The sequence below is a fragment of the Lynx rufus genome, unplaced genomic scaffold (assembly GCF_022079265.1).
Source record: "Lynx rufus isolate CCGP_SWC_20201006 ecotype Redwood Valley unplaced genomic scaffold, mLynRuf1.p SCAF_14, whole genome shotgun sequence".
NCBI classification, from domain to species: domain Eukaryota; kingdom Metazoa; phylum Chordata; class Mammalia; order Carnivora; family Felidae; genus Lynx; species Lynx rufus.
This window is the reverse complement of record NW_025814828.1, coordinates 10943236-10960147: the sequence shown is the minus strand read 5'-3', so window position 1 is coordinate 10960147 and position 16912 is coordinate 10943236. Positions and strand designations below refer to the sequence as shown.

Sequence of the window (16912 nt, the reverse complement as noted above, 5' to 3'; positions counted from 1 at the left end):
TGTGCATTTTTAAAGAATCACAAATATTACCAGATAGTAATTTTTTATTTTAATTCAGTTGTTCATGTCCAACTTTGTTTTAGTATAGATTCTAAGAATAAAGCTTTTTTTTTCTAGGAATAAGATTGGTATTGTAAGTTTTTCTATCCATTTGATAAATGTTTATTGGCTACCCACCTACTGTCAGATGTTGGAGGTACAGTGGGGAATGACATAAGCCCAATCTCTGGCCTCCTTGAACTAGTTTAGAGGGAAAGAGACAGAGAAGCAGCCAATCACAAGAGACTGGAGGACATGATATTGACGCTGAGGTCTGTAGGATGAGTAGGTATTAGGCGGCTGGAAAGGCAGGCACAGTGAAGGGAAACTAAAGTGGCAAAACACCACAAATAAAAGGTTTGAGGAACAGGAACTAGGGCACTGAGGCTGGAACAGAGTGGGAGGGCATGGCTGGAGATGTGGAATGGTCACATTGAAATGGACAGTATTGATTCTCCCCCAGGTTCCTTGGATCCCATTTATCATTTTCGGCCCCTCACCTCAGTGTGCTTTTGCTTCCAGTAGTCAGAACATGTGGCCTTTCACAGAGGACTGTTCTGGGGCTACTGGAGGTCCTTTTGCCCACATGAAAAGAGATACATAGAAACATCTGGGAAATTTACTCTCTCCACTCACTTACATACACCCTGAGGGCAGTCTTTACTCAATAATTGACAGAGGGGAGTATGAAAAGCCAGCTCTCTTGCCTCTACTCAGGAAAACACTGGGGTACAGCTTACACTGAAGAGTTTCCCCTGAAACTCTGGCGATCAGGTCGAACCCACCTTCTATTGAACTTTGCCTGAGATCACGCCCATACTGGGTTTCTCCTCCGTTCTTTCCTAATTTTCATATCACCCTCTTATATGTCTCTCCTGCTCACTTGTCCTTAGTAAATTACTCGCACACAGGGTCTGCCTCTCAGAAATCTAACCTCAGATAGATGTAGTCAAAAATCTAACCACAAAGATCCTTGTAAGCCATGTGCAGGTGTATAAGGAAGTGATAAGTCCCAGGAGAATTTCTAGAGTCATGAGAGGCCTAGAACATCGAGGATACTAGTATTTTGAGCTCTGCACTCTCTTGGGTGACAGCTCAGCTTGCTTTTCCTGTGCATTCAGATAAAGATATCGCCAATCAGACACCCCAGAGCAGCTGCACTATGAGTTTTCTAAAAAAAGTATAGGAGTTTATTTCTGATCTTAGCTTGCCTTTAGAATCTATTTATTATCCATTCTATATTTCTTTGCCTTCTTTGCACCTGCCACATTACCCCTCGGCAGTAAACAAATTTTTTTCAAAGGTGTCATTCTGCAATTTATATGGCATATTGTGCGATGTCACCGATGGGCACTTTTTGTTAGTACCCTCAACTGTTTTGCTCTATCGCTGAAGCAGATAATTTATTCTGACATTTATATGAATAGTTCGACACTGAGGGATAGCTACTCTCTTGAGACTTTACATATGCACAGTTTATTGTGGCACATATTGTTAGCACCTGGTTCCAGATTCTTATAGAATATCTATGTTCTTTTCATGTATAGAGGAATGAGAAAGGTCTCATGGCAAAGGACTCATAATTCAGTCATGGAAACGTCGTGTGTCGATCTATTTTCACTGAGCTCCACAAACATTCCTTCACCCAAGCTATATTGCTGTTAACTATACATTGACACCTCTTCAAAGAATTCAGTTGGGGTGAGTGGGTGCTATGGAAGACTCTTCACCCAAGGGCCCTATGCAAACCCAGTTTCAAAAGTAGGCAGGAAATAAAAAAAATCTGCGTGTAATTATGCTATTTGCAGAGTCTGTTTGACAAGTAGAAATGTGGAATTTTTTCCTTAAGTGTGTTCTCTTGCTGAGGAAATCCTTTTTTTTAAGGGGAGTTAGGATATTTGCCCCAAGTCACAAATTCATACACTTTGCTGAAAGCCCAGCATTTTAGAAACTTGGTTGGCATCAGGAGATCTATGGAACAGGAAGCCACCTGCTGGGTTTTAAGTGGGAATATTTGTTCAGAAGATTTGAATAAAGGATGAGCTTAAATGAGGCATATGTGCCCAATAAACAAATATGAATATTGGAAATGTAGGTAGGTGCTTGGGGGAAATAAATGTAACACATATCCCAGACTGTGGGTAATTCCTCCTATTTTTGGAGAGCTGGAGAAAATCAGCCTGATAATATAGGATTCATTTGGTAAGCATTAGGTCAAGTATGCTACTGGTCACAGAGTGGTCACCAACCCCAGAAAATGAAACAGGATATTCCAGAGAAAATAAATACTGAATAGTATAGCAACTTTGCTGATAAGAAGCTATGATCTCAAATTTTAGAGAGAGGAAGCAGAGTGGCATTTTATCTATCAAAACTCCTCCTGAAAAACATGGAAACTTTGGTGCCAGTTTTCCTACTCACAAGACATGGCATTGGGCCTATGTGACACTTCCTTTCAAAGAGCCATGATTTCTTCTTAAATTTTTATATTTTGGGAAGATATTATGTACTTTGTTTTGAAAGCAAATCTCAAAATTCTGGAGAAAATGTTACCTTCTTGTTTGTATTCCCTGACTTCTATAGCTAAGGATTCAGCAAAGCCATCTCCTTGTCCCCTAATGGTCCCTAGTCCCCCTAGTCCCTAGTCCCCTAATGCCACTGTCCACCTCCTAGAAATGGGGAATCAGCAGTGACATCAGAAGCAAATGATAACAAGGAATTTGAGTCAGGCATCAGGCTATATGAAACAAAATTTGAAGACAGAGTAAGCAAACTGTGTATATGCTAAGTAATTTCATTATAGTTAGTCTTCACTCACTTCCTCCTTGAGGTTCAGTATGTCTAAGGCTGCCAACCCTCAATCACCAGAAAAGCTTAAAAATTGGTATTCCATTATCTGAGGGTCGTACAGTGAAATGTCAGTTACACTGATGCCATCAGTGTAGATACCTTGAAGCAATGTTTTAAATAAAGGACTAATCTCATACAGAATGTGTAGTTGCTCTGTCATCAATGTATCTTCATCTACTGTATGAAATCAATGGCATGGATCAGAAGTCATTGATTAAATCTAAGGTAGCTTTAATATTTCCTCACTCTCTACTTTGTTCTCGTATTTCCCTAAGATCCTGGAGTAAGAAACAGAAAGAAAAAAATCATACTTGGTTATTTGACAAACTCTCTGAGAGAAAGCATGGGAGAATAACTAATAATAAAGATTATATATATATAAGATTATATGTATATAATCTTTATTATATTATATAATAAGATTATGGGGCGCCTGGGTGGCTCAGTCGGTTGAGCGTCCGACTTCAGCTCAGGTCACGATCTCACGTTCCATGAGTTCGAGCCCCACGTCGGGCTCTGGGCTGATGGCTCAGAGCCTGGAGCCTGCTTCTGGTTCTGTGCCTCCCTCTCTCTCTGCCCCTCCCCCGTTCATGCTCTGTCTCTCTCTGTCTCAAAATAAATAAACATTAAAAAAAAATTAAAAAAAAAAGATACACACACACACACACATATATATATTTTTCCCAAGACATTTAGTAATTATGTCAAATACATTTCTCCCCACATCCACCTTTATTGAAAACAATTTTCAATAGTTTTTCCTGGGAATTTATATATCTAAGTATGAAACATAATTAATTTTGAGAAGACCCACTTAGAATATATTTTAGTGCTAATAAATGAAGACCTTAATCTTAAACCTACACAAGTTATCTAGGATAAATATTGTATAATTTCAATGTTTTTAAATGTGGGGTTTTTAAGAATGGATTCAAATTTGAAAAATTTCATTTCAAGGACGTGATGGGAAAAAAATTCTAAACCACCAGCTGAATGGAAATCGTACAACCATAAAATTTATCCATCTTGGAAAACTGCCTGAAAGAGACAATGGCAATCCAAAAGGAAACTCTTCATACGGGCCTGAAACTTTGTCCTAGCCTGCTGGAGAAATGTCTTTAGTTCAAGGTTAAAGGTCACTTGTTTGGATGTGTATTTGTCATTCAGCATTCAGGAAACATAAAGACTAAAATAGAAGATGATCATCCGATTGAAGTATTTTGCTGTATTGACTAATGTCTTTTCTTTTGTCTTCAATGTTTGTTTTTTCAAAACACCACTGTTTGCTCATTTATTCATGTAAATGAAACAGGAGATAAATAGCCTGCAATAATATTTTAACTTGTAGAGTAATTCTCTTGTGGCATCAGGATGCTCATGTTGACCATGTATCAAAATGAAAGCCAAGTTTACTGAATGCAGGAGCCTTCTCACTCTTATGGATATTATCTATCAGAGCATCATAGGTTTTCCATCATCATCATCATCATCATCTATTTTCATGGCAAAAGATTTCATTTAGATTTATGGAATTTAGGGGCACCTGGGTGGCTCAGTTGGTTAAGCATCCAACTTTGGTTCAGTCATGATCTCATAGTTCATGAGTTCGAGCTCCAACTCGGGCTCTGTGTTGCCAGCATGGAGCCCACTTCAGATTCTCTGTCGCCCTCTCTCTGCCCTTCCCCCTCCCATGTTCATTCTCTTTCTCAAAAATAAATAAATATAAAAAAATTTTTTAAACTATGGATTTTACCAAGACCACATTTTCCAAAGTGTATTCTATGAAACACCAGTCCCTCAGAATGTTACTCATTTAAGAAATTCATGATCAAATAAGCATAGGATAAGCCCCTGTGGAAAAAAAAAAGTTTTAAAAACATTTATTTGTGTATTTTTACTTCAGGTTTTCTTGAAACTTTTTAATATGCTAATGACTACTGGGGTTCTCTCAGAGGATGTTTTGTAGACTATCCCATTCTTATTTTACATTTTAAACCTCTTATCTGAGAATATTTCATGGGACTAGTGTTTTGAGAAACATCTTTGGCCAGATGCTGAACTAAAGAAACATGGTGGTACTTTTCCCAGAAGCAGCCTCTGTGCATGAATTTGCCACCTCCAGACCAAAAGCAAGACAAAATCATAAATGCCTGATTTCTTCAGTAATCCCCTCATAAGTTTCCAGAGTCTTCCCATAGGATAATGGCCATCCTTGAAATATTGGGAGTTAAAATGAGACAGGGGCAACTGCAAAAAATATCTGGACATAATTACTATTTCTCAGCAGAAAGACCTGTTCTCTAGGAAAAGTGGATGTATCCAAGCTCTTCTGCGGGTGAATTAATAATTTATAAAATGACATACCCTAGAGTTTTAATTTAGAATATAAAGGCAAGGGACTATCAAAGTTGGAAGTGACATAGACATCTTGGTCCAAATCCTTTATTTTTGGAGATGACAAAAATGAATCCCAGAAAGGTTAGGTGAAAAAATCAGCTCTCATGAGTCTCTGTTTAGATTTTTTTTTCTCTTGTGGGATTCCCCCCCCCCTTCATTTGGTAAGGCAATTCCTGGCACGTGGTATCTTGGGGACAATACAAGGAAGGTATTATCCTTCAGATACAGGGGCAAAATTTTCTCTTTCTAGCCCTATAAGCTGCAAGGTGTTATGAATTTGTTCAAGTGAATATTTTAAGATCCCATCACTCAGCAGTTCTGAAGAGGTAAGCTTGGAGAAGTGTGGGGCTAGGTATGTGCCCTTTTAACAGGACTCTCAGGTGACCCTGAGGCAGGTGTTCTGAAACTTGTGGTTAGAGAAACACATCTGGTTGGTTGCTCATTTGGTTTAGTACTAAATCCTCAATCCTTTGGCTTCACATACTTTATGCAACGTTCAAGTACTAAAACCAGAGTTAACTCAAAGGAAAAAGTAGACTGTAAGAATTCCACTGTGAGCATTGCACATTATATTTATAAATTATTCTGAATCACATCATTTAGCTTGAGTTGCTATAGTGCCGTTTGCCAAATGTGTGTATCATTCAATTTTCAGAGAGTTTGAGGTTCAAAGCTGAATAAACAGACTCCTTGTTTTCTGAATATATTTTTGGGGCATAGAATGCTTTTTTGTAGGAGAAAGCCTGATAAAAGAAATCTCAACTGCCTTGTTAGACATGAAGTGGTTCTTAGAAATCAACATCTTGCAGTATTTAAATGTAAATAAATCAGAAAAAGATAGATTATATTATCTTCTCTATACACTTGGGTTTTAAAAATGAAAGAAAAATTATGTGGTAAAGTGGTTCTGAGGTTTTCCTAAAGTAGCAAAATTGCCGTGATAACTGTGTTTCAGGTGCGGTAATCAAACCAGCCAAGGAGTGGGAAACAGGCCTCACCATTTCCTTGAAACACACACGACTCTACTCCTGGTCTTCACACTCTTCTAACCTCCACCCAATCTTTTCTTCGTCTACCACTCTTCGGCTCTATGCAGGACACAAGAGCATGGCTGGAAAGAAAGTGTCTCAGAAATGCTGCCCCAAAGAGACTCGGCATTAAGTCTTATGCTCAAATCTAAGCCCGCAACACATCCCGGTATGAGGAGCCTGGAAGGGATGACCATGGGGCAAAGCACAACAATATAGTATTGGCAAACATATAAACAGATAGATGGGAAGCCATATTGATTATGTTCATATACTCCACAGAAAGCTTTCTCTCTCCGCCCCCCTCTCGGCCCCCCCCCGCCCCCGTGCACGCGCGAGCCATGCACACACACACGCACAATGTGCCTCTTTCATTTGTCAGTTTAGGAGACAGAACTATCAGTTTACATTATCTTCCTCTCTCTTCTGTGCTTTTAGAGGTATCATTTACTCTTGGGATAATATATCCAAATGACATCCCTTTCTCACTTCCCTTCTTTCCCAAGACTGATCAGGGCAGACTTTCTGAACTGATTATCAGTTTTGGAGATATCTGCTCCACCACTGGAAGGTTGAGGGATGACTTTGCTTGCACATTGGCTTTGTGCTGATTATCTTCCATTTCTTTCCAGAGACACTGTCTTCTCTTTTCTGTTCTCTGTACCTTGGGAAGCTGACCTTTCAGGTATGCATCTTTGAGCTCCCTTGCCCTCTAACTTCTAGTTGGATTTGGCCAATGAGAGGCTCCAATAAGAAAATGGAATATAGGAGGAAAGTAAGATCAGAATATTTATTCTGTAGCTTTCTCCCTGCTAGGACAGCATAGAGTGACTACATTGCTCTACAGATCTCATTAAGTGGCCTGTCTATATAGCCACGTTGTCCAGGTTCTGGTAACCACTCCCTCCCTTGCCTCTTCAGGTCTGTTGTTGATAGTCCCAGAGTACTACAGTCTCCTTTCAGGACTGGTTTTCCAAACCTTCTCAAGCCCCATTGGAGTGTGCCATTTCTTTCCTACAAAGGTCCTGCAGCATTCAGTTTACAAATTATATTCCAGTTTTTAGTAAAGTGAGGACTGACACTTAAAAGTTGGATTTTAGTTTACCATCTTATACTTAGCAAGTAATGTGGCACCTGGCTCAGAGTAATTACTCACTACTTATTATAGGAACAAAGAAATGAACTGTGTGTTTAGACTCCAGTATAAAGATGTAAAACCATTACATGTACTTGCCCCATGACCATACTTGTTTGGCCAGCTAGACTATACTCCAAGAGGGTAACCCAATGGCTTCATTTTTTTTAAATTTTTTTTACATTTATTTATTTTTGAGAGACAGAGTGAGACAAAGTAAGAGTGGGGGAGGGGCAGAGAGAGAGGGAGACACAGGATCGGAAGCAGGCTCCAGGCTCCGAGCTGTCAGCACAGAGCCCGGCATGGGGCTCAAACCCACGGACCGCGAGATCATGACCTGAGCCGAAGTCGGACGCTCAACCAACTGAGCCACCCAGGCGACCCCCAGTGGCTTCATTTTTAAATGTCTTTCTCACTTAAGAATACCACTTAGAGACCTATTCCTTTGTGCAGGTCCTTCCTTCAGTGCATTTCTTGTGACAATGTCTGCAGTCAGTCACAAGTGTCCAAAGTAGCCCTCTCAAGAAATAAGTCAATGAGCAAATGCTGCATGCCCCAGTCAGGACAGCCTCTTAGGTGTTAACCACAAAGAGTACCCAAAACATTTCCAAAGACCTTGGTGTTATGAGGATTGATCAACTATATTTCCATTTTTAAGACCCTATTCTAAACATGTCTGATCCCACACCACAAAACATATTCAGCACCACCAGGAACAAACTAATGATTATTTTTTCCTCACTCTAAACATGATAGCCCTAACTGGACACACTTTATTTTTTTTTAATGTTTTTATTTATTTTTGAGACAGAGAGAGACAGAGCATGAGCCGGGGAGGGGCAGAGAGAGGGAAGGACACAGAATCCGAAGCAGGCTCCAGGCTCTGAGCTGTCGGCACAGAGCCCGAAGCGGGGCTTGAACTCACAGACTGTGACATCATGACCTGAACTGAAGTCGGACGCTCAACCGACTGAGCCACCCAGGTGCCCCTAACTGGACACACTTTAATGTCTAATCATTAAGGACCAAGATACCCTGATATCTATGCTGTTATCTTTTTTTAAGAAATGAAGTCTCGGGTTAACAGCAAAATGGACTGAATTGTCCTTCAAGATGGACAGCAAGCACTATATAATTCAGGATAACATGCTTAGGCTCTTTCAATAATGAAAATTAAGGATATGAAGTTACCCAGAATCAACCAAGGAGCAATACAGTACATTCTCAACAACTAAATTATGGGCTTCCATTTCCAGTGCTCTTAACCTGCCATGTTGTAGAGACCAAATGTTCTCTTTAAAATACTCATTCTAAAATAAGAAATCAATTTTGCATGCTTGTGCAGTGACCCTTGCAACTACAGTAAGTGGACAAGAAAATACATAAGAAATGACAGTCATATATCTCCAGTTAAACCCAGGGTCCTTCTTTCTAGGGCCAAGTAAAGTTGGTTCTTTCTTTTACTTGGTTCTTGTAAAAAAATGAGTCCAAGAAAATAATCAGGGATGGGATTTGAATGTATAAAGATAATTCCTTCCCACAAATGGCTCCCTCTTTGTTTCATATTTAGGAATGTGAACTAGCCCTTTCAAGTTGGAAGTCTTCCCACCAATATAATAAAAGGAGAGCCAACTGAGACTCATGACATCTATGCTCTGATTAGTGCAGTAGCACTCTAAGGTACTAGAACTTCTCTGACTTTTGTGTGTGTGTCTATTAACAAAAATCAAGTAACAATAAGGCCCCAACAGCCATAAAGGGTTAGCTTTGGCAATACAGCATCAGTGTCAGTTACAAAAGAGAAATGAGGGACTAGTAATAATAATTCAAATTGTTTTCAATAAACATAATAGTTAAAGACAAATCTTTCAGATGCATGATCTCATATGATGCTCGGAAGGACTCAAATGAAATGGGCAAAGGCAGAAGAAAACCTGAGGCATGGAGAAGTGAAGACACCTTTTCTCAAAAAGGACATGAATGTGAATTTTCTGGATCCAAGTCTAGGACTCTCTCCACCATACTACTCTGTCACCATGGAAAGGAAAACATATACTTTTCCAGAATCTATTAGAGTGTTGTACATGCCTCCTTCCTGATGTCACCTCAAATCCTGGCAAGCACGTTGTAGGCCCATTGTAGCAGCGTAGTATATACAAAAGTGTTGGTTGGTGTCCATACAGTCCAGAAAAGCTAAATTGTGGCACAGTCAATGGATTTCAGATGTTCAAAAATCTTGGGGCACCTGGGTGGCTCAGTCGGTTGAGTGACCGACTTTGGCTCAGGTCATGATCTCACAGCTCGTTGAGTTCAAGCCCCGCATCGGGCTTTGTGCTGACAGTGTGGAGCCTGGAGCCTACTTCGCATTCTGTGTCTCCCTCTCTGTCTGCCCCTACCCTGCTAGCACTCTGTCTCTCTCAAAAATAAACGTTAATTTTTTTTACAGAATCTTCATCAGCATCATTTCTGAACAAAACTGTCATACGTAAATTTCCCATTGTTATCTGCAGCCTTTCATTTCAGTAATCCCTTTTCCCTTTTATCTCCTATTGTCTTGTTCTAAAATGGCTGTACCCTTTCAGGTGCCTGAAGGCTTCTGCAACTTCCTGCACTCGAGTCACATACTTCTGATACTTGCAAGAATTCTAATCTTTTTCTCAGAATCCACAGTAACATCTGATGCCCCACATCTACCAGGGTGATCAAAGAAACAATCACACTGGGACTGCATTCTCACTAACTGAGAGAATCACCCTTTCCAAATGTCCCTGCTGGACATTTGTGCTCAAGCTATCCCCTACAGGGATTGGTAAGCACATTTGAGCTTGAGCTCCACTTGGCTACATACAATAGAATTTCCAAGGGGAGAAACCTGAACCTCTAATTTTTTGGAAGTGGATCTATTTCTACTTGTATCCAAAACACCTCTTGAGCTGATAACTCCTTAGAAAATGAAGGAAACCATATTGCATGCAAATGTAGGTTTTAATGTCACACATCACACTTTCAAATTTAGGTCTCCCAGACTTAGAAAAAAATTAGTGTGCATGGCATGCACAAAGAAGTGGAGTGAATAATTATCTCCTGGCATTATCTATCCCAGATCTTCTTCCAAAATGAATGCTATAGTGAAATGTTATTTATTTACATTGGGATGCAACTTAGGATATATCTCTAAGTTAATTTTATTTTCAAAGAAAATTTCATTAAAATAGATAAAAGCTTTGTTTCAAAGAGACAGAATCGGAACTAATGCATTTTGCCCAGGCTTGAGCATTTCATTTGGATTCCTTAAAAGCTTAATGTTTAAAGTGGCATTTTCAAGATACAATAATACTGACAAAGGAATATCTGATAGGATGATGGAATAACACCATGATAAATCAACTGACAATGAGACAAATCACCCAAGTGGGGAAAGTGGCCCCTCTGTTGACATAGAATCAATATTTACCATGGTTTCAGAACCAGGTAATTGTGAATGAATATAGCTTGTGTTTTCATCTGAACTGAAGATTTTGAAAATTTATGTTTTGACAAGATCTGACCCAGGTCTCTATGGATCTTATAGTTGGAATGCAATTGGCAACACTGACTCATGACTTTGTTTATACACTTGTGCTTCAACACATCAGAAAAGCTATTTCCCCCCATAGTTTCTAAGAATGGCTCTCAATTATAGAGCCTAAGTCTGATTCATTTCTGGTCCCCTTTTCTAGCTTACGTCCATTTTCCTTCTTGTATATATGCCCATTATGACATCTTTCAGAGCCCATCAAGGATATGGAATAGACATGAAATATTTTATTGACTTAAAAGCATGCAGGAAAAATTCCATCCAATAAGAAAAATTATGCATATGCATTTCCTTTTCCCTTGCCAATGTATGGCAGCAAGGAAAACAGAGAAGAGCTAATATTTAATAGGACATCTAGAAAAGCCATTCCCTTTACCTCAAAAACCCATATTTTGCTCTTGTTTTTATTTTTATGGTCAAATCTTGCCCTTCTGTCATCTTATTAATTACTATTATTGTTGTTTTCAACATCATGTTCATCACCATGTTTATTGTTATCATAGCCAATTTATTTTTTAGCATTTACAGGGTGCCTGTCACTATTCTAGATACAGTCACATTTCCTAATTACCCTTCATTTCTACCTACTATAGAACATTTCTCATTTGTACATTGCTAATCAACTACAGTAAGTTACAGTAAGTACTATAATGTTCTTCCTAGCCTCCTCATTTAACAAGTTCCCTATTATCTCTTTATGTCTTTCTCCTCAGCTCAGCTAAGATCATCTTTACTAGCCATTGTGACCCCTGGTTGGTCCCTCAAAAGTTTCCACCCTCAACTTCTACTACATCTAATTGTAAGCACTAATCTTCATAATTGATCTATATTTTCCTTTCTTTATCAGTCCTTATTTTCTCTGGAAAAATCTCATTCTGGAGAAAAGGATGACTTCTTTTCCCTATGCGATGTGTGTGTGTGTGTGTGTGTGTGTGTGTGTGTGTGTGTTGTATATAGTACATTCTTGCCCTTTCAGATGCATTGTGGGGTGGGTTGATAAAACATAAATATGCAAAGAACCATATTAGACATATAAAGTTTCATGGGAACACAAGGAGTGAAAATTATTTTAGTCTAAAATAATGGGGAATGTTTTACATCCAGGAAGAGCCAAGATTCTCAGAGTAAAGAGAATTGTGGGAGCTGTTAGGTAATTAATCTGATATAAATGGTTCATGTAAATAAAATTTATGAAAGAGGATCAGGGTTCCTTGAGGTGAAGAGTTAAAGGGAGAGGAAGGCAAAACTCCATGAAGTCCATTAATGTTAAGAGTCTTAAAGGATATCTACCCCATTTCCCTTTTATAAGTCTTTAAAACATCCTGTGCTCAGGTCTTTAAGTAGTGGAAAGATCTCAAAAACATGGCCATGATTTGCTATACTTGATATTCTCTCCATTTATTTATCCTTGAGAATCATGAGAAATATCATTTCCAAAGAGTAACATCCCCAGAAGGACTAGAAAAAAAGCTGTGTGAAAGTGATTGCTCATTCTATATGGTCATTTGAAGTAGCAATGGCAACATGGGCATTTGTTTTATTACTCTCTTCACTTCTCTCCCCTTTTGGAAAGTTACTTTTAGAAAATAATGAATAAGTGCTGCTATTAAGCATGATGCTCATAAACTTGAAACAATTTTCTATCTCTGGACCTTCTCTATGAACCTTTTCATGAGTAGCTTAATAGGAAATCATGTTTTCATTTGTTGGAATCCTGTAGCATTTTATCTGTACTTCCTAATGTTACTTAACTATTAACTCCTTAACTATTTCTGTCTAATATTATATACTCTTGTATTTAACTATTCATGTAACATCTGCTCTCCCCTCTAAAATTTTTGACAGTAGCTCCCAAACCTGTTTCGTCTCTCAACTTTTCAAAGCATGCAGTAGTTAATATTTCCCATATAGTTCAGACTCAAAAGTTATTGAATGACTAAATGAATAAATTTATGAATGAGAAGTCCCATTGAAAGCTCATTCTCAACTTGTTACTCAGAGGATTTTATTTCAAATATTGACTTGCAAAGCAATGACCACAAAATTAGTATGAAATGGGATGAGCATGAAAATTGTTTTTAGTAGAATCAAGCTTTGAACTTAGTTCTGTTTTTGCTTTTGGAAATACTCTAAAAATCAGAAACATTTGTTTTGTCAAAATTCTGACATATCTGTTTATGAAATGTGCACTCAGCTGGGTATATTCAGAGGTGTAGCATTTAAAGAAGAAATGATTTAGAATTTAGTTTTCATGCTCATATTTGCCAATAATAAAATTAATCAAAACTCAAGGAAAGCAATCTAATTAAGCTGCTAATAAGCAAAACGAAAACAATGCATGAATATTATAAGATTCTTCTTTTATAAAATATAAACACTCCACAATGCATTATGTTAGATTACAAGATAAAATTCAATTGTCATTTAAAGGGAAGGGAAACAAAAATAATATAAAAACAGGGAGGGGGACAAAACACAAGAGACTCTTAAAATATGTATTTGAAAGTTAAAGCATCAGGAATAATTCATTTATTATAACTGGTTCTTATTTAGAATAAAAATAAACAGATAAGAAGTAATTTCTACAGATGATTAATTACATGTTTATAATGTTAAACAAATAAAAACATCAAACTTTTTGGTTTGTTTCTAATTAAACAAAGAAAGGATCCACCATCTTTGACATGTGCACTTTACGATTCTATGATTTTTGTTAATTTCAGATAAACAATTTCAAATAAACAGTTAAAATGTTTAAACAAGAGGAAACCAAAAATTTCTGATGTATTCAATTAGAGCCTCTTGTTACAATGTTGAAAAATGAGAGAGGCCTGACAGTGTGTAAAATGGCATGTTTTATATTGAGATTTAAATTTCACTTTGGGAGTAGGTATTCAAAATAAAAACCAAAGATCCTGAACAATCCTTGAATCTTGTATGAATCCTGGTAGACACTCATACAAGTCAAATCCATCATTTGCTCTTGTATTCATTTCCACTCACACTCCCACTTAAAATAGGGAATGTAGCAATAATCTCTGACATTAGTTTTCTTTGTGGAATGGAATAAAAATGAGGGAAGTTCTCAAAGGTGGCAAACAACCTGTAAAATTTAAGGTATTAAATGTTGGCTAGGTCAAAAGAATGCCAACTAGAAATGACTACTATACTTGTTTCCATTTTATAATAAAAAGTCCTTAATACTTATTTCATATTATTCAAACATCTAGATTTCCCACAGGCTTAACATAATTTAAATGGAACCTACCTTTAAAATTGGGCCTGATTCTTGCATCATATCCTGATGTCCTTCCCATTAATTTATCCAAGAAATCTGAAGGCGATAGGGTCTGTGAAGGTTGTTTTCCAGACCTGGAGTCATGGTCTTTGCAGAAAGCCGTCCTAAACACATCATTAATTTGTTTTAGCAACAATTCCACTACCATCGCCTGAGAACTAATGCTCACAGAATGTTTGACATCATGTTTTGTTAATGTATTCGATATGTTTGTAAGAAGAAAAGGAGAATTATAGACTCTTTGGTCAGCTTCTGAACTTGTACATTCTGTAAAGTTAACTTTAAATGATGAGAGTTATAAATCCTGACTCCTATCTCCCAGATGTCCAAACTGTAGCTATAAAGATGTTTAAGATGATATAACATGCATAGCTTATGTTGTAGATTTCATGGACATATATTAAAGCTATTTCTTTCTAGAGTCATCAGAGAAATAAAGATGATGATAATGAAATGAAGATGGTGATTTATAAAATGTGATTGTCTTAAAATCATTCCATGACTTTCAAACAATTCTTCCAGCATTTCAGCCCTTAATATAAGTCTTCTACTTTTTATTAGAAGTATATAATAATATGAGTAGAACAAAGTAAACAGTGAACTAATTATTCCGTTGCTTATTTTCTCACCTGCTGGATTCTATTCCAGCTATCAACTACTAATAATTTTCTATGCATTGTCTAAAAGAAAAGCTTCACTTGGACATTTATCTTCATTCTAAAATAGGTCAACAATAAGTGTGTCTGTACTTCTATTATCAGGTGTTATTTATATATTAGTGTTTAAATTGTTGACTCTCCAGTAAAGTATTCATGAAAAAGAACTTCTAAATCATTTTGTCTTCTGCATTATCAAAAACACTAAATGTTGATTGGAAAATTTCTCATGTTTTTAATTTCCTTAAAGGGCTTATAAAAAGAACCTATTTGGTTCGTAGTGAAATGAATTCTTTCACATTACATAGTGGCTGACTGAATGTCTATTTCTTCCCTAAAGCATAATATTCTACAAGCTCTGTTTTAATAGTTTAACAAATAATCTAATTAATTCTATCACTGAGAAAACACATTTTTGCCACTTTTTCAAAGAAGTAGTATTAAATACAAAGTATTAAATGCAAGGAGGATTTAAACATTTGGCAGGAGTTAAAATTGATAGAGTCATCTAAAAATACTCACATTCCCATATGCAGATTCATCTGATTAATCAAATATTATTTGATTACGATGGTGATAGTGGTGGTAATGAAGGTGATGATGATGATGATGATGATGATGGTGATGATGATTCTAATGAAACCCAGCATACAATTTTTCTTAATCATAGTAGGTGTGAACCTGAAAGGAACATAGTGGGTTTTCCCAGTACTCATAGAATTATCACTATATGTTCCATTTCTCTTGGTTCTGTGAAAAAATACCATAAAATTCGGTGAAAATAAATGAAGACTCCTACACTTTGTTGTATGAACATCTCTAATCTCTACGCTGTCTTAGAACCTCTGCCATTAGGATGGCTCTTTCACTTACTGATAATTATCTGATATTTTGAAGTATCAGTTGATTTGGTAATTTATAAATTAGGTAGAAAATACAAGCATGCAAATAATAATTTCCCACTTGTTTTAATTATGCATAGTCCATTTCTCATGTATAGATAAATACAAAGATGTGATACTAATTAAATTTTGGTAGGCATTCAACTTCCAAATATACCAAACAGTGGAATATAGTGGTAAAATGAGATTTTAAATATTTTTGATGTTTCAAGAAATTTCCTGAATTGTAGTGCTCGTAGTATGCATCTAGTTGCTGAAATACAAGTTTCAAGTTGACTAAGAATTAGGGTTCTTTTATATTTTATATAAAATGAGCATGCTCCTAGCAAATTAATCCAATCACTTCCACCACATGAAAAGCATTGCATCCAATAATCATTTTAAATGACTTTAAGAAGAATTTGACAGCAAAAAAAAAAATCATTATTATATAGAAATGTAAAGAGCATGCAACTCATTAGACTGCCTTAATATCACATTGGCTGTGAAAACGTGTTGAAATGCATAGAGTGGGGTTATGCATCATAAAACTTGCCTTTGTGAAAATTTACTACCCTCCCCCCATAATTACGCCTTTTAAAAGAACAAAAGAAATCTAATTCTCCTCTATAAAATTAAAATAATATGGTCCAGGGCATAGAAAAATAGATAAAAATTGTATGACACATTCTCTTTAAAACAGTTTTCATGGGGAAAATATCAGCATGCAAAGTCGTTTCACCTACCTGAAGTGGTTTGTCTCTAAGAAAAATGCAAACAAGGCTGTCAAAATGTTCACTAGCTGCCGGTTCATTCCTGTTTCTGTGATGCTTGTGGAAAATATTCCCGAAAAGATTCCAGAAAGAAGCTAGGACAAAGTATCTATTTATTGTCCAGATTCGAAATCTGGCAGGAATCTAGTTTCCTTGGAAATCAAAAAGAGATTTGGGCTTGTACAGTTTGCTGAGGAAAAACAAAAAGTGCCAGTCCTAGGCATCATGGTCAGGTCAAATCGGGGCTCAGGACCATCAGTTAACCAAGGAAAGACAAA

The 16912-nt window shown here is 37.0% G+C and overlaps 1 protein-coding gene across 2 annotated transcripts in view; it reads right to left on the bottom strand.

Annotated features, from left to right (window-relative positions):
* The window catches only part of GLRA2 (glycine receptor alpha 2), a 171670-nt gene extending 154995 nt beyond the window's left edge, over positions 1-16675 (bottom strand). For both annotated transcript variants that reach the window (XM_047076358.1, XM_047076359.1), the window contains exons 1-2: positions 16608-16675; positions 14295-14428 (exon numbers count right to left, since the gene is read on the bottom strand). In XM_047076358.1, coding sequence (XP_046932314.1) covers positions 14295-14428; positions 16608-16675 — 202 coding nt within the window. The remainder of the gene's footprint in view (positions 1-14294; positions 14429-16607) is intronic.
* Between the last annotated feature and the right edge of the window lie 237 nt (positions 16676-16912).